General features: G+C 38.9%; 1 protein-coding gene across 2 annotated transcripts in view; it reads right to left on the bottom strand.

The window, feature by feature from the left end:
• SCAPER (S-phase cyclin A associated protein in the ER) overlaps positions 1-26,963 on the bottom strand; it is a 141,798-nt gene that overhangs the window by 104,435 nt on the left and 10,400 nt on the right. Inside the window, exons 4-12 of one of the 2 annotated variants that reach the window (XM_032699951.1) lie at positions 26,294-26,364; positions 21,941-22,138; positions 12,612-12,712; positions 12,046-12,162; positions 9,946-10,106; positions 3,224-3,486; positions 2,576-2,800; positions 908-1,084; positions 391-466 (exon numbers count right to left, since the gene is read on the bottom strand). In XM_032699951.1, coding sequence (XP_032555842.1) covers positions 391-466; positions 908-1,084; positions 2,576-2,800; positions 3,224-3,486; positions 9,946-10,106; positions 12,046-12,162; positions 12,612-12,712; positions 21,941-22,138; positions 26,294-26,364 — 1,389 coding nt within the window. The remainder of the gene's footprint in view (positions 1-390; positions 467-907; positions 1,085-2,575; positions 2,801-3,223; positions 3,487-9,945; positions 10,107-12,045; positions 12,163-12,611; positions 12,713-21,940; positions 22,139-26,293; positions 26,365-26,963) is intronic. The other variant, XM_032699952.1, reaches the window with a different exon arrangement.

Raw genomic sequence — 26,963 nt, 5'->3', positions numbered from 1 at the left:
TCTTCAAGTTCTCTCTCGGATGGGTTCCCTTGAGCCTAGGTGCAAACGCAGCCTGAAGAATGTTACATTTATCTCTAATCTCTGCACATTTTAAGGCTTAATTATTTTATTACGCTTTTATCCAAATGTTAAGGTAAAACCGGATAAAAAAATGGAAAATTCTAATAGAGAGATGGGTAAAGAAAGCTGAAGAACAAAGACACACAGAGATAGTTTGAACACACGAACGATCCATCTTCCCTCAGGAAATAACACAGAAAATAACATAACCTGGAACAATATTTAGGTGTTGGGGAAACTTCTGAAACCTTAACGAGTCATGAGTAAAATGGGCATTTTTCTAAATTTTTGCTGTCATTTCCATGTAAGCACAGTAATGTGAAAATTTACCTTCATAATCTGCCAGAACATCATTCCAGTCCATAGACAAACCACAGAAAGATATGCTTCCATTGCCCATGCTGGCCTGAAAATCAATATGAACCAGACAGTAAAATCATAAACCTTAACTCACAGGTGTACACACACACTAAACAGTGCCAAATCAGCAACATTCAGCCGTGTTCCCAAACTGAACTGGTCACCCCAAAGACACAGGCTGTTCCTGCTCTTTCTGACAGCAAAAGTGGAGGCATTTGCTTCACCTACTCTTGTGTGGTAGCAACGAAGATAAAAGGCCCAGTTCCCCCCTGTTCTGCACCCAGAAATAGGCAGCAGGAAAACGGCTGCAACATCAGAGAGCTCTGTACCACTCAGCAGCACTGTGCTGGGAGCTTAGTAAGCCTAAATACACCTTAGTGACACTATTTAGCTGACATGTAAAACAGATTACATTAACAAATTCTATATTCATACTCCACTGACAACAAAGACAGCTTGAACTTGGGTGCATTCAAATAAGGTGGACACTCACGGAGAAATCGCTGTCGTTGTCAGTCTCGATATTAATGTCATTGTTCTCCTCTGCCTCAATCTCCCTGGTTAACTGCTCCTCCTCTGCAATGGCACTGGCAATGGCTTCTTCATTTGCCTTTTCCAAGCGATCTGCTAACTCTTCTTTCTTAGCAAGGACTTCTGCCATGGACTGCAGGAAACACGAGAGAAAAAACAAAGTCACCAGCAAGCCCAGAGAAGTGGATTTCATACAGTTAATATGAATTACACGATATTTTGTTGAACTTCTCATTACTTGTAGTTCTTTTACTGCTATATTTTGTGAAGGTAACTGAAATATGTTAGCAACCATTAACTCATTTAATAGCTACGTGAACATTTACAAAATCAATAATCATTCACATCATTCCAAAACATATGACACAAACACTGTCATTAAAAGCAACAGACAGTTCTTCTGTAATTATTGTTTTAAATACCCACTCATAGGGACTAAGCAAGGCATGGCCTGCTGTTATCTTTTTAAACAGAATCATGCTCCAAAGTACTATTTAAAGATGAAAATTATCTGCATGAACCATAGCTGGAAACTTTACTGTAATTAATACAATGGAATCTCAGGCTGTACTTATTTTTTCAACATGGATGACAAGGGAATGAGGCAGGAATGTAAGCCTGAAAATGCTGACTGATTGTCTTTTCCTTCTCTCGTGTTCAGTATTAACCAGTTCATTTCCACTCCAGCAATCAAAAATGTGCCACAATACACAAACTGGTGTTTAAAGCAGTGTAATCTGCAGCAGTAAAATGCTTCCAAGAGACACAGATCCCACCAACCTGTCAGCACCCTGAAGTGTTAATAACTGAGCATCGGGAACAATGTTAGTGGATGAGTTGCTAGAAATCAGCTCTAAAAGCAAACAGGCTGGGTAATTACCTAGCAGGAGTCCAGTTTGCAAAAGATGTTAAAGGGAAAGTGATTTACAGGAAAACCTCTGCAAATCAGAATTTTAATCTAGTTTCTGAAAAAAGAAAAAAAAATAAAAACAAAAACCAAAGCAAAACCTGAAAGTATAACCTGGATTTTATGTAACATTACTGCAACTCTCCACTCAGACAATCCCAGCAAAGTAGACACACCCTGAGACCTGCAGAATTCTTCTCCAGACAAGAAAGGACATTGTTTTTGGAAAGCCACATAAAAACAGAATACCGACTTCATATTTATTGCTTAAGAACAGCATTCCTCCAAATTGCTGGTTGTAAAGGAAGACAGCAGCTCAGTTAGTCTAGGGCAGAGGTCTACCTTTGTTTCCAACAGAATTTTGATACCCTAAATGTTTCCAGCTTGAACAATTAGCAAAACTGGAGTAAGAATTTAATGAGTGTGACTTAAAATGATTGACAGTGGAAGGAGATAAAAATTAGTGCAAATATCAAAAGAATGAGAGCACTGGTATCTTTTTTCCAAATAACACATTTATATCTTTCTAGTTAAAGTTCAGAAACTTTACTGGAATTAAATTCTGTCTTTTTTCTACAGTACCTGATAGATTTTTCTATCATTTTTACAGAGGGTTAACAATAAACACTGTGCAACACAGAGTGAGAAAATTAAGGCTTATATTTATTATTCACTTGGAGATCTTACAAGATTTCTTACCAGTCTGGCAGCACTCACATTTGAAATATCTGAGGCATCCATTTCAGCTTCAGTTTTAGCTTTTTCTGTTTGATGCCAGTCCACAGGATCAGTGCTCTGGGAGGAGGCTTCGTTCAGCTGCAGAGCTTTGGAAGCACAGTCAGTGCTGGGGAGAGCTGGAGGCATCTCAGGAGCTGCTTGTGAGGAATCTCCTTGCAACGGTGTCCCGGTGCTCCCGTTGGTTTCTGAGGCACCTGCTGGGAACTAACGAGGCATTTGCCAAATTAACAAAATGTAACACACCGATTTTTAAAGTCACTTAAGAGTCAAACAGATTTAAAGAAAATACATGGTAACTTTATAGTGAGTGATGCAAACAACTTCACTTATTTCACTCATAACCTTGCCAAACTTGGATCTTTTTACCTGAAATCTGTGTATGAGATGTGCCCAACCCTGACTTTTTGGAAACGATGGAAAAGCTGTCCACATCATTTTAATTACCCTATTTGTGCCGACATTTTAATGCATTTCCATAAATGTAACTTGAACTAGCCATTATTTCTTAAATCCTTTTCCAATCTGGTCAGTGCATAAAAGCTCTAGACAACACCACCTTCGGAAAAAACTCTGAAGAAAAAGTTGTAAGATTTAAGGTTAGAAAATTGTTTAAAATGATGTACTGACCTGAGTCCTTTCAGCGAGAGGACCTTCGGGCTGCTGTAAAGGATCCTGCTGTCCCGGCTCTGTGCTTTTGGATGCTCCACTCTCCGTGACTGAACTCCCGGGCTTGTTTTCTGCTGGTGGAGAAATGGCATTTTCTTTGTCACTGTCACCCCTGGGCTTGAGGGATTCTGCAGCCACGGGAGGTTTTGTTGCCAAAGCTGTGGATCGGGATCGAACGGGCCTCCCGCGCTGAACCGTCTCCCAGCCCTCGGCATCCTTTCGATCTACAGCGAAAAAACACACCCCGTTCTCAGAAAGGAGGACTTATATAAATAGAAGCATTAGAAACAACTATTTTATTACAGTATTACAGGAGTTGTGTGAGAAAAATGTTCTCTTTAAAAATCAATACCAAAAAAAAAAATCGATGAAATATTCTTTAGCACAGCTTTTCACTTCGAGGAGTGCTATTACTTTCACAGACACTGAACAACTCTGTTCATGGGACTTGTTCTGTTATTGCAAGAAGGGAAGCTGCTCGTGCTCAAAACTGTGTGGAAAATGGCAACATGTACTAAAGTTTTCCATGCCCACCTTGCTGTTTCATGAGACAGTAAAGCACAACAAAGCAACCACACTCTTGCTTTTCTTTGTAACAACAGTAACGTTAAAGGCCTTTTGTGAAAGTGCAAATACAGACATAACTGCACGACTTAGTGTGGAAAGCACTGCCCGGAAATGTGGTTTACTATTCTTCCAGAGTATTTTCTTTCCTTTTTTTTCCCATTTGCTCTACTCTGATAACAAAAATACGCTAATCAGTGTCAGCTCTAGGCAAATTTCTTTTCCTGGATTCCAGGAAAGAGCAAAACATTGCTACAGTGGGACTGCAAACTGAAAGAGAAAACAGAAAAGCAGGTTTGCCCCAATTTACTTTGATTTCTATATGGCTGTTACATAAAACTTGCTGATCAACATTTGATCAACAAATATCCGATATCTAATCTTGGTACATACCTGAAAAGTTAAATTTGTCTGTCTAAAGCATCAAGTCTTAAGTGTGACCAGATTTGCAGAGTATCAAGGTGAACCCCCTCCTAAATATGTAACATTTTTGTGGCCAGCAATTAATAGCAGCACATAATTCCCCACGTGTCTTGAAACAACTGTGAGTGATTCTTTGAGGCCTGACAGTACAACTCACGACTGTGACAGGTAAGCTCACACCTGTCTTATTTGCTAAACAAAAATTCCTGCAAAAAACTCAAGAACTAACTTGTAACTAACTTTTATGATATTGTCCAATATAATGTTAGCATAAGCTGGTTTTAGGATCATTCACATAAAAAGAAGAGAAGGGTGTGGGAGAATACTTTTACCTGGAGGAGCAGAGAAGCAAAAAAACCAACAATAAATGGCCTGTTTTAGAGAGAGAAATAACCTAGAATACAACTTGCATAAAAAAATCATTCTCTGGGTTTTTCTAAAGTTTTTACTAACAAAGATGGTCATGCAGCTCAGGCATAAAGATTAGAGCTTGAGCTCAAATATTAAGGTTTAACATATGAACTGGTCTAAACAATCTTTAGTAACCAGCAAACCAGAAATGAGTCTAAACCACAACCAAGGGCACTTTCATCCTTTGCTACCTTTGCACAGAGCGTTTTACACACATTAAGTGCTCATTTAAATACTGGGTTCTTTTAATGTCTCAGGATAAAACACAGCAGCCTGGCCCACAGGCTGGTGTAAATCCTGAGTTACCAGGGAGGTTAACAGGACTGTTCTGAAAATTATCTTTTCTGCAGCTCATGCAACAGCTGTTTTTATGTAACTATATAACTGTTCACAAACATAAACAATACTGGTAATGACAGATGCAAAAAGATAATTCAATTAGATGTTTTACTATTGAAACTGTTTTACTCTAGAAAAATGGCTCTGTGTTTTAAACAAAATTCCCAAACTCTGTGTGAATCACCTGCCTGATCCCTTCAGATTCCTGCTGGTAACCAGAGACAGGACAGGCCTGCAAAGAGCCTTTCTGCTCTCCTTCCCTATGTGCACTTGCACACATTTCAGTGTGCCCCACTGACTGCAGAAGGGAATGCAAGTCAAAAAGATACCAATCGTATTTCGTGCTTTACCACAGACTTCTCATTTGACCCCTGTAAGAGACTTTGGCTTTATTTTCATTTCTTCATCTTCATATAGACAAAATATAATTATCTACAGGACCTAGTGATGGAAGCATGTTATTGCCCTCTCAGAGCCAGTCTTATCTCCAACAATATTCCTGGGAACAGGGGCTTAATTCCATAACAATCACAACCAGATTTCCTGCAGAAAGCTCAGGGCACACGGCCTGTGCCAAATGTGTCCCACTCCATGGGACAAGGACTGCTCGGGCCCCTTGGGCACCACAGCTCCCACCCCACGGACCTCAGGAACTGCCAGGACCACAAAGGCTCTGCTGTACAAAGCTTATGATAAAACTCGGCCAGGAAATTTCCCTGGCAAGTAATATAGAGACAACAAAGAGATTGTTCAGAACCGCTAAAATCAACCAACAAACCGCCACTGCTTTGCTGCAGCAACTTGTGGATTGCAGTTCCTTTTCCTTGCCATTTGCAAAACTAAACACCTCACTTCTAATTGTTCTGAAAACTGGAGTCAGCTCTTACCTAAAGGCATCCTTTCTACATTAAAAATATCAGAAGATACCCTTTTGTAGTAACTACTAGCTAAAGATAATTTTATTAACATATAAATAAGATATATTAATTGTACATTTCTCTTAATAACTGTACCAATATCTTCTATTATCTTTTACTAATATCTATTGAAGTTAATTCTACCAAAAAAGAATACTCTTGCCTGTCTAGCCTAGTTGATTCTTTGTCTCATGGCATATTTCTTAGTAGTCTAAAATGACAGAATTAATCAGAATAAAATTACTCAGAGCATAGAAAAGCCATAATCACACTTACTGAAGTAGGAATGAATCTTTCTGTATAAGCCATACATGTTCAATTTTTAATTTCCATTTGTTCACTGTCAGATCCATAATTATTACTCAAGACTCAACCAAGCATTTTAACAGCCCAGAAATACTTGTGTTTGAAAGAATATTGTTTGGTGAATTCTTTAAATACAAAGCAGTTTTTAGTGCAAACATGTATTCAGACTCCTGAACCACCTGGAATCAGTTTAACAGTGTGATGCCATCTGACAATTAGCTGTGAACAAGAAGTTACTTGTTCCTTTTAATTCACCCATCAGTTTAGTATTCAGTCACTTCCAGACACGCTTTTAACAAAGAGTTTGCAAAAACATTTACAAATAAATACATTCATTGACATTAGATCACATCTAATCTGAAGCAAAGTTAATAGTCAGTAGGGCACCAACCTTCCTCCACATTTTTTCCCTAAGTCTGGAATTCTTATAGCCCAGTAGCCATCTCCACAGGCTAAGTATCACATGCTGGATTTGATTACTGCCAGAGTTCTGTTAATGAATAATTCATTTGACTACCTGGATCATTCTCCAGTTTCATGTGAACTTCCCTGTCCCTGCCTGCTCTTGTGTTACATGAAGTGACAAAGCCATCTGTCACCTTGAGGCCTCACAGCCACCAGGGCCCTGCTCGCTGGGAGCTGCTCCATCTGGAACAACTGCCCGAGGAGCCTCCCTGGAAACATTAGGAACTGAAATCCAGGCAGCTATGTGCAAACTCCTGGGAGTTCTACCTCAGGACATGTATGGCCATTGTAAAATTGACCTGCAAGTCATATCCTAGCAAATCCTACCAAACTAAACTTCAGCCCCAATTTTTTTTAAATCTAAAATAGTATGACTGTATTCGAGAGGCACTTTGGAAACCACGATTACCTGAGAATATGGAAGCAAATCTAGAAATATGAACTCAGACAAAACACAGCTACAGGGCAGAAGACATGAAAATCAAAAGAATAAAATAAGTTTTTTAGAAAAGAGGAAATTCATTGGTGTAAGCAACGGTAAACTTACCTGTCATAACAAGAGATGGTGTGTTAACAGCCAAGGTTTTAATTAGAGAAGTTAATTGTCAGACTAGTTTTTATGATCACTTAATAACAGAAGGGGAGGAGGGAATATAAAAAAAGATTGAACTTGAAATTTTCAACGGAAATTGTGCTTAAGAATTTGACAACCCAGTCAGGAATACACTGTCCCTTGTCGTCTGGGCTGACATTCCTGCAATTTGTCCTCAATGTGCAGAAGTCACACGTGCTTCCACAGGATCAGGTGGGCACAGCTGAGCCCAAACAACAACTAGATTTCAAGTGTGGCAACAGAGAAGAACATTCAATATTTCTGAGAAGTTCACATGTTCTGGATTGCCCTTTCTCCTAAGTTCTATTGTAAGCACCTACTTCCATTTTTAATATACAGTCTGAATTTGTATAACCTATCTCAGCAGGGCACCAGGGAATCCATGACCAGAAAAATGGTCAGACAGTAAGAATAGACTGTGTTTCACATTGCAAAAAATACTCAAGCATTAAATACAATTTTTTTAAAATTCATTAACATATTGAGGGTAATAGTAAGTTTAATGAGGGAAATGAGATAAGATGATTTAACCTCATTTAATTATGCATCCAGAAAAGGAAAGATTAAAGGACTATCTGGAAAAATAATGCATTTTCTCTCTCCCTAAGGACTTATTTAGTTAAATTTGGAAATTGCATCAACCATGAAACAGATACAGCATCATACCACTCATCCACATCAAAAAGCCATTGTGAGACCTAATGATAATGCTGTTGGAAATCACTGGAGAAAAAGTGTTTCAGGGAAATCCTGCAAAAAGCTGTAAGCCCCAGATGGGCTTTTGGTGGGCAAGAGAGCATTACAGGGGACAGGGGGGATCCTCCTTCCCCCAAGGCCCACATGTACCCAACAGCTGGGAGTGCATTAGCTGGGGAAGGGGCAGAGCAGATGACACATGAGCCTCCCAGCTGCTTCAATTACACGTGTGAGGAGCCTCGGGGGCTCCCTTTGGGTCAGCTTCCCAGGTTTTCTTGTGCTCCACTCAGTGAGGATAACTGGATTTTACCAGAGTGGTTCTAGCTTCCACATGAAGGATTACATGAGAACTCCTACAGAGAACTTGATTAGTCAAAAACATTACAATTCAGCCACAAGAAAATCACTGAAATTCTCCAATGTTCAATGTCAGCAATCAGAGATTCTTAAGAATACACAAAGGAATGACTGCTATTTCTTCAAATGAAAGTTTCAAGTTTGAATTTATTAGTACATTTTATTTGAAGATTACTGAACACTTGTAGGTGGTTTCACTCTTTTTGGAGCTCATTAGCAGCAGGTAACAGCCAATAAAAGACAGCACAAGACTGACTCTTCATCCCTCTAAAGCTAACATAAGGATAAGGTCTTTTGTTTTCCTTTTAGTCTCTTAAAAATACATTATCCAGATGGAAATACAGATCACTTTCACTCCCTGTGTAGCTAATAACATTCTCCATATGCACAAGAATCCCTGATAGAGGTACTGCAACAACAGCCTGGAGCCTGTCACTTTAATGTGAGCAATAATCACCAGAGAAAGGTTTTGTTATGAAGAGCTTCAACTACTGACACATACTAAAAGTGGAATTACATATCAATTATTGTGTTGAAAACTCAGCCAAACAGCTCCTGCTCTCTAACCAGCTCAGGGCAACTATAGAGAGCAAACTATTCCCTCACACAAACAGCATCCCTCAATCCCCATCCAAACCACCTTGGGAGCACGGTTTGGACAGTTCTGCTCCAGCACAGGAATCCACAGGCTACTGAACTCACTCAGGTTACATTGCAAGACACCTGGACAAGATATTTTAGTTCTATAATATGCCACAAGTCTGCAAGTCACTATCCATGACTCCTCCTACCACTAAGTTGAACGTACAACTATCTTAAATTAACACATCCTTGTCCTGTAATTTTTCTTTAAAAAATAAAAAATTCATTTCTTTTTATTTTCTTTCAGATTATCCATTTCTACATCCTGCTTGCTGGTTTTGCAGAAAGTCATCTGGGACCGCACATGAAAAAAATAAATTAAAAATGCATCTCTGAAGACAATCTCAGGGATCCAGTGTGTGCAAAGAAACCAAACGGTAGCTTTCTGTGTCTGCAACTAAACAAATCTCTTCTAGAACGAAAGACCCCGAATCAAACATTCTCCAAGGAGAATCTTTAGAGAAACAATTCAAAACTAAAGGTGGCAACTCTTGTCTTCAAAGGAAAAAACACAACTGTTACTTCAGCACAGTTCTAATAACTGTGTTCTCCCAGGGCACATAAAACTATCTTGAGCTCTATACAGATCCCTGGACATGTAATGTTCTTTATATTGTTAAACCATCCCAAATTGCAGTCAGTTAGACTGCCAGTTTGTAACCAAAGTTCTTTTGTTCTCCTGGGTGTTATAAACTGGCATTTTAACAGATCAAATTCTAGTTAGTGACAACACAGTGGAACGTTACCTACACAAGAAAACACACTTTTGGCTCACACTTAACGGTTACAACGTAAAGTGGCATTAACTTTTTATCTCCATACTGAATTTAAACGTCGTATGTTGCAAAATTAGATCTGATTTTGCTTAGAACACAGGTCATCACATTCTGAATGAACTTTTTACCACACAGTTTGTGCAAAAAGAACTTAAGGCACTGAAAGGGACTTGCCATTTTTCCGCACTGACTTCTGTGCCGGAGGTGCCAGACAGGCTTGTGCTGTTGCCAGCTCGGGATTGGCAGCTTTAGTTCCATGGTTGGCTTTCACCTTATCAGCCCAACTTACACCAGCAGGAGCCAGGCGTGTAGCAGAAATGGTCACTGCAGGGTTCCTAAATGAAAGTCACAGCTCTTTTTAGTGCCTGATCAAAGAACAGAATGGTTTGTTAGAAAACTTCACCAGAGTCTGTCAGAGACCAGCAGAATGGTGCTGTACAGAACCACTTCTCCTTTGGAAAACTACCCAGGTTGCAGCAATTTGCACCGAAAAGCTGCTGTAATTCACTCAACAAATCTCTGTTTTTAATAACCAAGATGAAATTTAATCTTTGTGATACTGATTTCTGAAGGAATTCATGGTTTTGGCAACCAAAGCATTGCATCACAATGAATTCTACATACTAAGTCTTGAAAAACACTCCTGTCATTTTAACCTTGGTGTTTGATCATTTAACATTCCTAATTCCTTTTCATGAGAAATAATAAATAAAATTTTCCTACTCATCTCCTGTGTAAGTGATTTTATTTATCACACCCTTCTTGTTATCTCTTCTCCAATACTGTTGGATACTTCTGATTGTTCCTGTTTCCAGTTTCTGTACTTTTCCTACACTGCTTTTGGGAAGAGATGAAGATGATCACAGGTAAGAGTCATTCACTATGAGTTTCTACAGTGGTACACCACCACCTTCTCTTCTGTCCCCTGTTCCTTTCCTAATAATTCCTAGCATTCTGCCAAAAATTTCTATAGTACCAAGTATATCTAAACCTTTATTTTCTATCCTATTTTCTACACATTTTCTCACTACAAAATATTGTAGTTGTCTGAGGTTGCCTGGCTTTGAGACACACAAGCAGACTAAGACAGAAGAAAAAGTTTGCAAGTGTGAAAGATAGAAAACTCATCTCATTCATTGCTGCTCTAACACACACAGTTGCTCATCATCTCCCTGGGATGCTGAATAAAACTGCTCCAGCAACAACAGCAACGTGTAATGACATCCAAAAAAGGGCTTAGCTGAAAGACAGCATTAGGCTGAGCTGTTGTGTTCTAATAAAAATAAAAGAGCATTGATTTCCAGCAGATTCCAATCTTTCATTTGACTATTTGTGCATAATTTCTCCCCATCACCCCTCATTCAAGCAGACACCTCTCAGATATTGTCAGGGAGGTATCAAGACATACACAGGGATTAACACCACTGGTCCCATTTTTCCACCAAACACATTTTGTAGCATTTCTGTAGAAATATTTGATATGCAAAATTGAAGAGAGCTCAATACTCAGAGGTACTGACCAAACTGTTCAGTGTTACATCTCTGCTGAAGACACTACTCAGTTATGGAACAGGAACAGTGTGTGCCCTAGATCCCAACAAACCTGAAGGAACTAAAACACACACCCTGAGAAAGATTTAAATTGGACACAAACGTGCTCTCCACACTGAGACAGCACCAGACAGTGCTGCTCTAAATTTATGCCCATTTTTGTTGAACTGCTTTCAGACACTTTCATTTTAACAAGTGAAAGACATTTTCCTGTAGTACATAACCTGCTCTACATTTTAAATAGTATCAGTTTTGCCATTCATCAGAATCATCATAATCTCACTTTACACTCACTCTTTCTGACCTATATTTACTTCTGCACACTCAGCTGGCCATTCACATTGCATCACTGGCAATTTTAAAATGCCAGTTACAGACATCTGACCTTTGTTTTGTAGAGGGAGGAGAGTACTAAAAAGATAACATGAAATACACTAATAGTATTTTATCTTTAGCTCTTTGGAATGACCAGTAATTAAATATATAACTGGTAAATATATATATAAATATATATATAAATAAATAAGGAAAAAATTAAGACCTTGATAGAATTTTCCTTTACAGGCCATGGTCTTTTCTTTTACGAATGCCTATAATTGCTTATATGATTTAAGAAACAGTAAAACAATATATTGGTTACTATAGAAAAATACTGCCTTCATGAACACTGCTTCAAATGAATCTTTATTTTAGCTTCAATAAACTTAGTAGGTAGTTTCATACCCAAAATTTAAACTTCTCCGAGCGTTTGATGTCACGCTAATTCTATCTGTAGATGGACTTGGGATCACGTGGCGTCCTGGAGACATTTTCTTTACTTCCCAGGCTAGTGAAGTAGGTCTGCAAATCCAGGAAAGAAGAGTTTAAAAATACAAATCACAGTCACTATTCCTCTGTCACCCCAAAGCAAAACCAGCACCAACAAACACTATGAAGTATCAACGAATCCTGGTGAATTTAATCATTCATCTCGTCTTAGCAACTGCTTCTACACCAACTCCAAACCATATTGGCCGGAGTTCTATCAAAAATAATGCAAACTCTCAAGACTACAATGCTTATTTCCAATGTCAGTGTGGAACTAAACATCAAACCAAGCACTTAAAAGGAAAGGATCGGGGTAGGATTGGAAATATCCTCCAGTTCTAGTGACAGTGCACATAAAATGTCCTCACACCAATTTGTCCAAAAGGAAAATTGGTTCTATTTGCTGAATCTCTGCTACAAAATGAAATTTACTGTGAACTTTACTCCCTGTAAAGATTAAAAAAATATATAAATCTAATTACCTGCTCTGAGCATCAGCTTTTTCTAGCTTCTCCTGTAGCTGTATCCAGTCAATCAATGCTTTGAAGTCCCTTACATAGTTATCAAGCATCATCAGGACTTCCTGAAAAGCAACCATTACATCAATCTTTGTATTTAAAATAAAGGAACCGAAAAGAAAGTAGAAAATTTACTACTCTGTAGCTTTCTCATTAAAAATAAGCCCAAGAAAAGCCAGAGAGTTAAGATTTTTATGTGAACAAACATTAAAACATCCTAAAAAGAAAAGGTGTGGATTTTCTAAGATCTCTGTGAGCAACAACGTGTAAGGACAAAATGGCAATATCTGGCAAGGAAAGAACTCCTAACACACATAAGTATCACTGTTTCATGATTTATTCTCTTTTTTTGGTAAGAGTTAACTTTTAAAAATTGCCTGACGTACATTACCAAATAGGGAAAACTGTCTGTAAAACCTGATAGACCTGTGGAAGACTAAAAATGTCACAATTAATCTGTTTGTGAAGTAAAAGTTTACAAAACTACACAAAGGCAACTCCATCAGATCCTGGGTAGGATTAAACATACGCTGTCAGGAATGATGTGGGTGTGCTGGAAATTTATTCAAAATATTGCAAAATCTTGATTAAGTAGTTTGAATCGAGAATTTCATGTTGGTCTCTAACAAATAAAATTAGCTGTTACAAGAAAACACATAAAATTAACTGCACTTCACATTAACCAGGAAGAAATTCAGAGATAAAATGCCAGCAGCTGAACAGTAGGGAACTAAAAGACTTGTTTCTGATAAAAATACCCTTAACTAGGAGAAATTATTGACTGATTTCCAGTTTGCTCGAATGTATGAGTGTAGTATTTATAGTAAGGTCAGATGACATACAAGAAACAATGAAAAATTCCAAGGTAAGTTGGGGTCCTGCTGCCTTTACTCAGCCAACAGAACCATTTCTTCACGGCAAAGCAGAGCAAAACACAGTATGATTGAACTCTTAGTTTTCTGCCCTGAGCAAACTACAGCTATCCACTGCCACTGGTAAGGAAAGGAGCAATCCTTTACCGTGCAGGAAGCTGGGAAAACACTTGTATTCCCCATATAAGCTCAAAAATCATTGACTGAATGGGATAAAACAGACGCAGACATCAGGCACCTCCTCAGCAGAGCTGATTAGCACCACAATTAATGCCTGAGAGAGGGAGTTTGAGCTCCTGTCAATCAGAAAGAGCAGCATTCATAACTACCCCTTCCAAGACAAGACAAATGGATCCTGTGCTCTGTGATGACAACATGCTGAAAATAATAAAAATCCACGACTAAAGATTGAATTCTATGAAACTTGCATGAGCTTCACGCGCAGAATGTGAAGCACAGACGTAATTTTATGGTAGAATGACCAAGTGTTGCTGTTTTACAAATTCTTTACTATGTCAAAATCATTCCTGCTGGTGTTAAGAGAAACTTTTCACTCAAAGGAAATAATAATTACTTAAAAATATTTTGTGAAGAATTACAAATGAAAAGGCATTGGTTCTTAACAGTAAAACTTTTGACTCTGAAAACAGTAAAAACTCCCCTACAGTCCAGGTAACTAATGCACATTTTTGTAATGTCACATGCCATTCATCTTTACTTTTAGTTGTCCTTTTAACAGAAAAAGGAGCTCTAATGCATGCAAAGTGCTTTTTCATATAAAGTAATATGGATTAATATTCATTTTGTTTAACCCTAACTTTGAAGCTCAGCTTTGGTTTTCACACAGGTGCCCTTTTAACTGATCTGTATGACACATGGAGGTGCTGGCTGTTGCAAGGGAAAAGTCACCAGAAAGTCAGGCACCAGGGAAACCAAACAGAATCCCATTGCTGATGTCAAAGTTGCTCTTTGTTTTCAAATATTCCCCAAAAAAGCTAACAGAAATTTTTCTTACAATGGAGTTGGTTTAGAGCACCAAAATAGTTCTTAAGTAAGGCCTGCTACAAGAAATGAACGAGTCAAGTGTTTTAGCCAGCTCTTTTTTCAGTTTCACTAATAAAATTTCAGCTTTCTAATCCAATTCATGTCCATTTAGGTCGGCCCATACTAAGTTGCACTGACTGTTACTAACAATAAGAGCATAGAAAGCAAAATTTAATTCTGAATCATTTACTTTTCAAGTCTGCCACTGAGATATTCCTCACCAAAAAAAAAAAAAAAAAAGAGAATTCATGTGAGTATGAGTTGTATTTCAGATGTTAGCTGGCACAGGAAAAAAAATGCAATAAATGGCTTAACCTATTTTAAGGAATGTTTAGCTCCACATTATCAGAAATGATCAGAGCAGCCCCATGCAGCTGTAACCCGAGCCATGTTTTATGAACAAGGGAATACAAACAAGACAAGCAGCTGGAGCGGCCCCACAGTCACTGATGCACATCTTTCTCCCTAAAGCCATGAGGGCCATTTTGTCAAGCAGGATGAAGCAGAACAAAAGTGGCTCTGAAAGCGCCGTTACAGGCCTGCAGATAACTACATATAGATGTACAGCTAAAATTACCAATTAGTTTCCCAATTGGCTGCAACGGCTTCGATTGGTTTGTAATTCACTCTGGGGGCCGGCGCGCAGAGCGGCCGGGCGGCGCCGGCCCTTTGTCCTCCTGACACTCAATCCCGGCCCGCCGGGCCCTGGGCTCCGCGACATCAATACAGCCCTGCCGCTCACCCCCGGCACCCAGGGCAGCAGATACACCCTGTGCTGCTGAACCAGGGGAAACCTGGACCACTTGAGAAGGTGCTGACAAAAAGGAACCTTTATGGGCTAGACTACGGCTGCACCGGAGTCAGAACAATTTTAAATCTCATTATTTTTCAAGGTCATATCCGTCCCATCCAATTTTTAAAGAGACAGTTCAAACTAAATAAGAAAGCAATACTGCTAAAAACCAACACTTAAAGGAAAATCAGTGGCATAAAACTAAAATCAGCCACACTCCTGTTTCCTTCTCCTCCCCGATCTGGTCAATTCTCTGATCAATAGTTCTGCATGTCAAAAAGCCCTTTTTGTGTTTTTGCTTCTTTTCTCCAGCTCTCAGTCATTACTCTGGTTTCTATGTATTTATTGGAAGGTTGTATTTCTAGTCTTTTCAGCTGGGTGATCGTACAAATTACTTTGTAATCAATACAGATCTCTAGGAGTAGCTACATCAGAATAATCCTGTATTGCTCAGTCAGGACTTGAGTCCTAGATAAATCCATTATAATCCTTCAAAACCAACGTTCACTTTGTTTGGAAATGCCTTAACAGCTCTGAAATGTCGTCTTCTCCATTTATTCACTTCTCAAACAAGGAGGAGGGAAACAGAGAAGACGTGGAAGACTGGGATTTTAATGGTACTACAACCCAAAACAGCACCATGTGCATCAGAGAAATTAACTCAGTCATCACAGCTGCACTTTAGCTTATTCTCAAAGTTAGAAATGTCTGTTCTATTCTACAAACTGTGACTGCCTTATACTGTTTCATTATCTATACCTAATATTTTAGATTATGTATTTACCAAAATAAACTCCGGATTTTCGTAATGGAGTATGTTTTTAGCACACAAACTAAGTTTATTCCTTCCTTCTTTCTTTAAATTTTCAAGGTTAACTGGGTGTTTCAGTAATTTGACACAAAAATTGCTTTAAAAAATTCCTTGTAGCCTTTTCCTACAGTTGAATTACAGATAATTAAAGCCAGCTCTGGGGTTAGGTTCAACAAACATGATTGCCAAAGCAGTTCTTACAGCTTTGGGAAAGGATGAGAGGAAGCAGCTCCTCCAGCCAAAGGACTCTCATTATATCAACTTCAGTAGAGGGTAAATAACATTTTAAAAAAGCACATGGTCTCTTAAATCCATGTGTTAAATGCACCTTAGTTGTTCCCCACTGATTCACCTCCAACACAGCAGCCCCAATCCACTATCTGCCAAGGATGTGCTCTGGAGGAGCACAGTACCAAAGGAAATCTCCCTAAGAATTAGTGCAGCAACATGTGCATGGACTTAATCACATAGAATTGAAGAATGTGTGTGTATATATGTATGTATATATATATATATATATATGTCAGATGCAAAGGATGAAGAGGCAGGAATAGGGATACCCAGGCTGCCAACTAAAAGCCATGCCAGCTTTTCAGTATCTGGCTTTTCAGGACAGATGACCATTTTGAAAGATCTCATCCCTTTTCATCTGGGAGACTGACTGCCCAGTCATTAACCCCTTTTCCTGTCCTCTGTTGACTCCTCTGTGGAAGATGACAACGATGAACAAGTAAATGTCCAAAGAGAGGCAGGAGCGCTCACAAAGAGATTTGCACAGCACACGGACTGCCACGAGACAGCCACAGGGTATTTATTTATGAAGATATAAACACCCCCTTGGTAATTATGCCCAAGGTGTGGTTTTTCTGAGTGGGAAGGGGCAGCCTGGCACACTCCTGACACACCCCAGGGGCAGAACGGGCTGTGATCGATCGGGGGACGAGCCCATGTCCCAGACTGTGTGCAGAGAGAAACCAGGAGAATTTACACACCCAGAGCCAAAAACAGCCCTCAAAGAGGCTCCTCAGCTTCTGGGAGGCCTCAATCAACTGGGCCTCACTCACAACATCCCCCTGATTGAAAAGCCCTTGTGAGAGTTGATTCAGTTGGTTCTTTCCCATAACATCGTGCAACGTGTCAAATCCTTTAAGGGAAAGGCTTCACCAGGCTCTTTAGGGTACCCTGTGCTGCCTATGAGAAGCAAACCAACAGAACTTCCCTGCTGAATTTTCCATTTCATAAGTGAGAATAAGAATCTCAAGTAAAATTGAACTGTTTCCACTGAATTAGGCTGATCTAAGAATGTATCCATGAGCTTTAGAAACAAGGAGAGAATCTACTCTGGCCAAAACCTTACAGAAACACACCAGTAAGTAAAGGTGAAAAGACAAAAGACTGTACAAGCTTTGAGTAATGCTAAACAACAACTTAAAAGGAATAGAGATTTAGATTTTTACGTAATAAAATTCAGCTTTTTTGAAAGGAAAAAACCAGCTGAAGCTGTTATTTCATCCTAGGAGGAAAAAAAGTTATAGCCAAATCTCCTAGGATATATCTAATCTTTTATCACTATTGCACAAACTGATTTGTGTACAGTAAGACAATGCTTAAACTTCAGAACTCTTTATTTATTTCAGAAATAATTCAACCATGTTCATTTTATCTTTATATACAAAGCATCCAAGCCATATCTATATATCTATATAGATGATTTGAGAGTTCTCAATTCCAAATCAATAGCAAAATACCAACTTCAGCAGTGCCCAAAGCTAAGAGAAAACACACACAGCCAGTGATCCTCTTACACACATTCCCACTGTTTGGATCCTCATCATAACCCTCCTGTCTGCAGTTTCAACCACAAACAGCCACTGGAGCCCTCTCCCATTTGGGAGCATCAAACTATTATCCTCAGTGACAACATAATCAATAAAACCATACCAACTTGTAAGGATACAGGAGAGCAGAGGGTACAAAATAACCAAAAAACGTAACTAACACTTTTATACCAGGTTAATGTGAATATTTGAAATGCCAGAAGTTGTCATATTTCATCTTTCTATGGGTCTCCTTTTAAGACAATCTTTATACAACTAAAATGTTTAAATAGAACAGCACATGCCCGTTTGACCAGGACATAACCTTGAGGAGATATCATTTAAAAAGTCAAAATGAAGGAATTTTTTGATAACATGAATTTATTTTAATTGAAAGAATTTTTCAAAATCCCACTTCAAAAAAAAAAAAAATGAAGGAGAGGTTAACAGTGTAACCATTTTGGTTTCTTATTTAATATTATTTCCCACCTATGCCCAGTAGTAAAAATAAAAATGGTACTTCATGAAAAGGGCTAACAGGATACTTTGTCAAATGAGCCCAAAAATTAAATGTGGCAATGTGAAATTTCTCATTAATCAAAAAATCCTCTCAATCCTTTAGGTGTAGCAGAAGTGCATTAATCCATTTGTAACTGAGCTGACAGGTCTTTTAGCATCTCCTGTAACATTTTAACCACTGGATACTTTTCTATGTAGTATAAAAAGCTTGCAAAAAAGAACAGAAAAGTGGAGCTAATCCAATCCCATTTTTAGCATGAGCTTTAGTAAAAGTTTGTTACGAAAGGAATTTTCATCTTAAAATCAAAATATTCAGAAGACCAGTACTGTCATACATAAAAATGGAATAAGTATAAGAATTAACTCCTGCTGCCCAAACAGAAATAACTTAAAGAACCACAACCCAACAAACAAAAAGCCCACAACAAACCATCAGGCAAAAAGAGCCCAAGTAGTTCTGCAAACTGTAGGTGGAGTGGAGCCTGTTTTCCATGTTCTTCTCTCTGATTTCTGTGGTGCCACAAGTGACATCACAACATGCACATCAGCATATTCTTATGAAAAACCAAAACCAATGAAACAAAAACCCACCTCACACACAATCCCTCTTCCCTCAGCTGGTGTGTTCCTGTTCTCTTGTTCCCTCTCTGAATTCCCTGGTGCCTAAGAAAGAGTGAGGAGCAGTTTTTCCTGCACTGTGAACCTTAGCAGGATGTCTTCTTCCAAGCTAGTCACCCACTCTCATAAAATCTATAATGACTAAATTAACTTAAACTGGTCCACTGATATTCAAAGTTATTGCAGGGAAATCATGGCTATGCAAGGGCATACCCACTACAGACATTCTTTTCCTGCCAGTGAAGTGCAACATATTTTGCCAAGTCACATCCCCCTCATTCAGCAGAGTCAGGGAGATACCTCATCAGAGCACACAGAATTCACATTATGCCATTATTCCCACACACCTCAGCCAGAGGCATGAATCCTCCCAGTCTGGGATGGATCCTCCTGCATCCTCCCAGCCCTGCACAGCCAGGGGCTGGAGCTGTCCCTGGAATAACAGGCAGGCCCCTGCCTCACACATCACTCCTGCACCAGTGGACAGCCCAGCTGACACAAACAGGGAATGCAGATCCGGTTCATTGCTTGAATGCTTTCAAGTCACAAGAAAAGGCACGACCAGAGATCATCCAAGACCTGGCCAGGAACTATCAGAACAGCCAATGCAAAGTGTGAAACCTTGGGAATAATATGGTAACAATGTCTCCAGGGCTACCAAAGCCAAGGCAGTAAAACAACTGTTTTAGACAAGCAAATGATGATTATTTACCTGTAGTGATCAAACCAAAGACTGAGTTAAGCTGATTCTAAGACAGGACACAGGCCCTCTATTAAGCTGCATGAATTCTTGAAAAAAATGTCACACAGGTGCTTCTTAGTCAATACCATTTGCCAGCTGAACTCTCAGACTTGATTATGAACTCCTAAAAGGCTGAGGTACTACAGTAAACACCTTCTACATATTCCATAATATGAAAGCTGCACTTAGATATTTCAGCTGGTGAAGGACTGCAAGCACTGGCTTTTCAGCATCAGAGGTGAAGAAGACTCAGTTTGCACAAGGATCTGTTGTTCACTATCACTGATATTCCACCCATAATTCAAACACACCTCCACACTAATGATGAGTTTGATCAACCCCTAGTTGTAGCCCATGTACATAGTACCTAAAATGTCTATTAAGAGCTATGCAAAGCATTTCCTTCAAAACACAGAATCTAACACACTCTTCTGTAGGAGATTAGCTACAAACATTGACAGCCTCATCTCTGGTAGGCACTGAACTGCATCTGTCAAAACCACCACAAAATAATGACAATCAACAGAATGGACAGAAATGAAACACTATTAGTGATAATAATTTGCAAGACTAAACAGTTTTATCCTCCATATCTTAATTAACAGAAATATTAGTAATTTATGAAAAGAATAATCATTTAACAGTAACCTGGAAAAGAATATCCCACAGATAAAAGACCACAGCACAAACACATATTCCAGATGCTCAGGTAAGGCCACTTGTGTGCTGAGAAAAAAGATCTTTTAAAAGGTAAGAGTAACATGAATGTCACATAAGTCTTACAACAGATGGCACTGGACTGCCTCATGTCCTCATTTTTGTTTTTTTCCATCTTTGTTTTGCAAACAAGTAACCTGGTCCACACAGATAAGACATCATTGCCAGGTGTCTGCTAGAATGAAGACTTTTCACTCAGGTTATACAGCATCTCCATCCCAGAGTACCCAGTACCCTGATTAAAATGTTGAACAACATCTAGCCCCAAAAAAAGATGTGATAATGATACAAATACATTTCTGTTCTTTCAGTCACAAAAGTTTAAAATGTTAATCTAATTACGGTTCAAGGCTGGCTGATTTTCTTAAACCAAAAAATTCTAGGGAGAAGTTTCCTGAGCAGGAAGACAGTTCAGTAACAAACTGGGAAATTGTGTTAGACCAACCAGTGCCTTGGAAGCCTTTAGCTACTGTTCAGCTTTCCAACCTGCTTCCAATGAAGTGTATTTGTATGCTAATCTCAAAGGCCATTTGGCCGTGTCTGATTACAGCAGAGAACGAGATGCAGAGGATAAGAAAAAAGTTTACTTAAAGTGATATATAAAATTTTTTACAGTGATTAGATAATCATTTCCAGAATGTGTTGAGTTTTCAGCCATGTTTAATATGAAAACAAAGCAATATCTTGAACATTTCTTTTTATAACATACTCTGGCTCCTCTTAATGCTTGTGATAAATTCGACTTCTAAAGAATGAGTGATTTTTATTAAATGACAAGGGTATTTCTGCAGATCTACTAGAAAATCATAACAAAATGTAAAACAGATGCACAAGCTATTACAAACACAGGTTATTTGAAACTGGGAAGTGACTTACAGTGACATCCCAACCAGACATTGCTTATACTCAACAACCAATCATTTTCTGAACAAAGAGAAAATTTGCAGAGTGATAACTATCACTGCAGAAAGGGAGCAGTGTGTAATTAAGCCACTTAACAGGAAGCAAACAAATGTGAAAAAGGCTGAACCACAACAGCGCCACCTACAGTAAAATACTAAAAGTATTTTTCTTACAGGGAAAAACTGAAAAGTAACAAACTCAGAACTCAATAAACAAAATCTGATTTCACCAAAATGCTGAGATCTAATATCACGTGCATCACAAGTTTTACACACTTCAAAAAATTGTCACTGCACAATATGAGAGCATGTCTTAAATATGAATACATACACCATCAGCCTTCAGAAAATACAAATCAAAAAGTAACGTGTTTCTGAAGCTCTAATTCCTCATTTAAAGTACAAAAAAAGCCCGAAAGAAGCCACGTGAGGAAGACAAAGCCCAGCTGCAGCCTTACCTTGCACTCCACCACGCTCTGATCCGACTCACACGTGACATAGATCTCATCGACCGCGCGGCGCAGGTTGTCAAACAGAAATGCCCAGTACCGAGCCCGCAGATCAACCTTCCGAGGCTGCCTTGTTTTTGTTGGGCTTTTGTCAAAGTTTTTGTCTCCAGCTGCTGCTGCTGTTAATTTACAGTCTAGGGTAGTGTTCTGAAAACAAGATACACGGGGAAAAGGGAAACAACAACCAGGAGAATGGTAAGGGGTTGGGTTTCTGTGCAACACACGTTTTTTAAACATATTGAAACAGTTGTAAATAAGAACTTCTTCACTGAAGAAGAGGGTATCATCCCTCTGACTTAAAACATGCCTTCTTAAATATAGGCAGCAGTTATGTACAGCTAGATTCTGTTTCTTTGGCATTTATAATATTTTCATTGCACAACAGTACGTGATACTCTGCCCCTTAGCACATTTGAAAGTTACATTTTCTATTTACATATCCTGCATTACTTATTCTGACGTGCCTGTGTATCCAGAGATGAAAATAACATTTTATTAATAAACATACCAGCAATATTCCATCACAGATACATTCTATTACCAAGTCATTACATGTGGCATTATTGTTTCTAACCCTCCTTCTAACCCGAGAGCGTTAATGGCAGTGAAATGCTGATGTGGCCCTAAAACACAGAGCGACTGATCCAGTGCTGCTTTGCTGCACACATGCAGGGCACAGCCAGCACCCTAAATGTGATGGGTGCAGAGGGAGAACAGCCACAGCTCTTCACAAATGCTGGCACATGCAGGAATCACCACGTTGGAAGCACTTGGAAGCACTGTTATGTTGCCTCAGTGTTACACTTGCCCAGGTGACCTGCTCAGAGCACAAGGGAAAGGCTGTGGGTGCTCCCTGCTGAGACTGCAGTGACAGGACAACAGGAAATGGCCTCAAGTTGTGCAGGTGAGGCTTAGGTTAGATATTGAGAAAAACTTCTTCACTGAAAGGGTGGTCAGGCACTGGAACAGGCTGCCCAGGGATCACCAGGGATGAATGGTGATTCCCAGGGATAGAAGACATATCCCTGATTCAAAAAGAGGTGTGGATGTGGCACCTGGGGACATGGATCAGTGGTAGCACAGTGGTGCTGGGTTAATGGGTGAACTCTATGATCTTAGAGGGCTTTTCCACCCTTAATGATTCTGTGACTTGGCATCTGTTGACCTTGTGCACACAGCTCAGTGACCCACATGGGGATACATCTCCCTGACAGAGAGAGAGAGTCACTCACTCATCTGCACAGGATATTCCAAAGGATCCTGAAGCACATCTGTTTGGCTGAAAATACCAAATCAGCACTTGGCCCCACGACACTGCCCTTATTTAACTTGAAATTCTCTATCACAACAGAAAAAACACAGAAAAATCCTGCTGCCATAGCAGACTTCCATAAGCTTCTGCATTCCATAGCCAGCTGGAAGCACCTGCAGTAAACCCAAAGTGACACCCAACTGTGTCCCATTTTGTGATGGAAGTATTAGCTATGTGTTAAAATAGTCTGGTTTGGATTGGCTTTTTTCATTAATGTATTTAATAGCACCTTCAATGCAGTCTTGATGCACTGATCCACTGTGGCACAGAACTCCAGAAAAATAATTCTTACTACAGTTCACTTGTAGGGATTACTGCAAAATACCATTTTAAAAACTCAGCTTTTGGTGATTGAATAAAAACAATCAAGACCAACCCTGCACAAGCCAATGCACAGTGTTTATAATTAGAATATCTAATCATTAACTAGAAATACTGCAATTAGCAAAATAACTGGCTGGGATTCAAGCCTTTTTGTCCTGTACCACACATTATTAAACAAATTCCACTTTGTAATTGCTGTCAAAATGGTTATGCTCTCAGCTGCATTTGTGTTCAGATGCCAATTGTTCTGTAAGAAGGGGGAAAATGGGAACCTGATTTATTACCATCAAACCAACAGCTCTGCTACTCTCACATCTCAAAGTGCTCCAAGTGTATTCCAGGTGAACCCCAGCTAATGTGTGCATGAGAGCCACGCTCAGAAAACACACATGTCATAAACCACCAGTGAACAGGAATTTCCGAAAGGTTTCATATTTTTTCTTCTATGGCACCACAGTCACCTCTGAACAAACTGCTTGGAGAAAAGATGCTCCTTAGCTGAGGCCCTGTATATAAGCATTTAAAGCAAAGCTTACACTGGCTAATTTACAGCTCCTTGAAACCACAGTTTATAACGATGCAACTGTAAATAGAAAATCATAAATAGCTACATTAAAATAACTTTGCTACCTGGTGCTGCCTGTACTTATAAAATGTGACCTTGATAAAGTGAATAGGTTTACATCATCCAGCTAATACTGTTGGATCCAAAGGACAGGTTGTTTTGGAATGGTAACCATGCATAATTCCTACTGTTTGCAAGATGCATTTTCAAATGTATCATTAAAAGATGGTGTCATGGAACATGTTTTGATATTTAGCAATAAATGTTATCCATCTGCTGTATTTGGCATCCATTTATGTCAGCCATATTTTAATGAGGAAAACAGCAGATGTAACCTCTGTAGGTTGTTGCAGTTCCATTATTACCCTGTAAGCAAGTTTTTAGGGTCTCAGTAAAACCTAAGCAACATTTACAGTTACCCATAATCCAGCAGAAGACCTCTGAAAGGATGAAACCCTCTAAACTACCTGATTTCTTGTAAACACAAGCAAGTAAGTCTTAAGTTGGTGGTTTGTTGTTAGAAATAATACTTTAACTTGCAGTGATAGCTCAAACCTTCAACTGCACAAGTTGCAGAGCTTTTGTACCTTTGAAGTTAAGAAACACGGGAATATCCCCTCTTCCATCCCAACTAACCCAGTGTGGATGATGAAAGTGATGTTAAAACTGAATTTCTCTTGGTGTTTTTTTCTGGTTTGTTTTGATTTTGGGTTTTTTTCTAACAGTTACAGTAACTTGCCTTGGACTTCTGGAAAGTATGAAATGTATATTTTTGCTCTCGGGATGCCAAAATTTATTGAATGTAGATGTGCCAGCACTCTACTGAAAGGAAGATGAGGTTGATAAGATCATATGAAAGAGCTCTTGTAAGTTTATTTTCTTGAGATTAGTGGCCCATTCATATGTAAAGGAAAATTAAAACTGAAAACTCAACAAAACCAACAAAAAAAAAGCCACCAATTACAGCAGTATCAAGTGTCTGAAAAGCAGCAGAAGTAAAGGTGCTGAATGCCAAACTGAAAAGCCAAGATGCACAGACAGTCAGCACTCCATTTCAACCCTTAACTGCCCCCACTAGGAATGCACTGTGTCCACAGGACAGTTTTAGTACAGCAATCCCACCCAGAGGCAGTGAACAGCAATCTCCTGAAAACTCAGTATTGACATAACCCCGAAAACAGACAGAGCCCAAACTGTGCAGCACGTTACTCTCACCCTAAAGATCCTGAGGGTAAACCCTTACAGAGAGTCCCAACTACACCAACAAAATCAGTCCTCACAGACAAGGAAACCAGGACACACAGTGTTTGTAAGGCACCAGTGAGTGAACAGAGAACACAAGGTAAATAGTTACTAAACTAAACTGCAATAATAACATGTTTATGTTTTAAACATGCAAATACATCTCCATGGAAGCAGAACACTTTCTTTTTTCAAAAAATAACATCTTCCACATGCTTTATTGTCAAATTCTGCCACACTGCCACAAAATACTAAATGGCTAAAGCCATACTAATGGCCAAATCCATTAATCAAAGAAAAACAAGGGTTAAAAATATGAAACACAAGGAAACATTGAAATATTACTTTATTAATGGAATAAAGATTGTCAGTCACACAGAAAAAAATATGAATAAAAATAAGAGCAGTTTCTTCTCTACACTTCTCATTCAGACTTGCCTTCCAGTCATAACTCTTGGAAATTTTACTCACCTGGACTTTTTTCCAACATAGGGTATACTGACTTCAAATAAGAGCATTTCCTCAAATTAAAATCTGGGAAGAAAGGCAGCCCTTGTACAAGCAGCATGCTTACAGGAAGAATATCCTGTAGCATTCCACTGAACAGCACTTTCCTCAAAATAACTCTAAGCCATGCACCCAGAAGCTAGGAAGGGCCAAAAGCAAAGGCTGAGGAAGATAACCTAAATTCTGGCAATTTTAACTTCTGGATACTTGACTTTGAAACCTGCATGCTCTAAAAACACAACATGTGCCCAGTTTTGGACAAGTATTATTCAGCCAATAATGTATCAATGATCTCAGAGGAAAACATTTTTATGTCATCCATTTGATGTCACAATAAAAAACGAGCAGATACCTGTTTTGCAGTCTTGTGTGTTCCTTGAGTCACCCTCTTTGTTTTTCCACCAGACTGCCATTTCGATTTTCCTGTGGGGGGAAACAACCATTTTAATCAACAACAGTGATTTTAATTAAATAGAGCACTCATATCTCATCTTGCGTCGTACTGAGAGGGGCACGATTTCTGAGTTAAGAGGTTCGGCAAATTTTATATTCCAAATATATATTCCATCATTCAGAATGTGGATAATGCCAGAAAACACTGAAAAAGGAAAAAAAATACAAGATAGGCAAGAATTACAGACTTCATTAAACAAAGATAACCTATCTTAGAGTGTTCAGTGCCTCTGAAAATCACATCATTTCAAGGTACATGCCAAATATGATACTAGTTTTCTATGCAGATTTCAAAAAAAGTCTTCTCTTGAATGACTGTTCGATCAGATATTGCAGAATTAAAACAAGAAATATATTTGTTAGGAAAAACAAATGTAATAATTTAGTTTTTCTGGAACTGTTCAACCTCCTAGTAGATTAAGTATTTTCTGCCAAGAAAGACAGGGAAAAACAGAACTTGGGCCTGGATTTAGTTCACTGACATTCAGGGAGCCAGAGAAAGAGAGAAAACATTCCTAGAAGACAAGTCAGTCCTTTAAGATCTGAAATGCCTTCTCAAAGGTACCTGT

The sequence above is a fragment of the Chiroxiphia lanceolata genome, chromosome 12 (assembly GCF_009829145.1).
Source record: "Chiroxiphia lanceolata isolate bChiLan1 chromosome 12, bChiLan1.pri, whole genome shotgun sequence".
Taxonomy (NCBI): Eukaryota; Metazoa; Chordata; class Aves; order Passeriformes; family Pipridae; genus Chiroxiphia; species Chiroxiphia lanceolata.
This window is presented reverse-complemented; position numbering and strand designations above follow the sequence as displayed.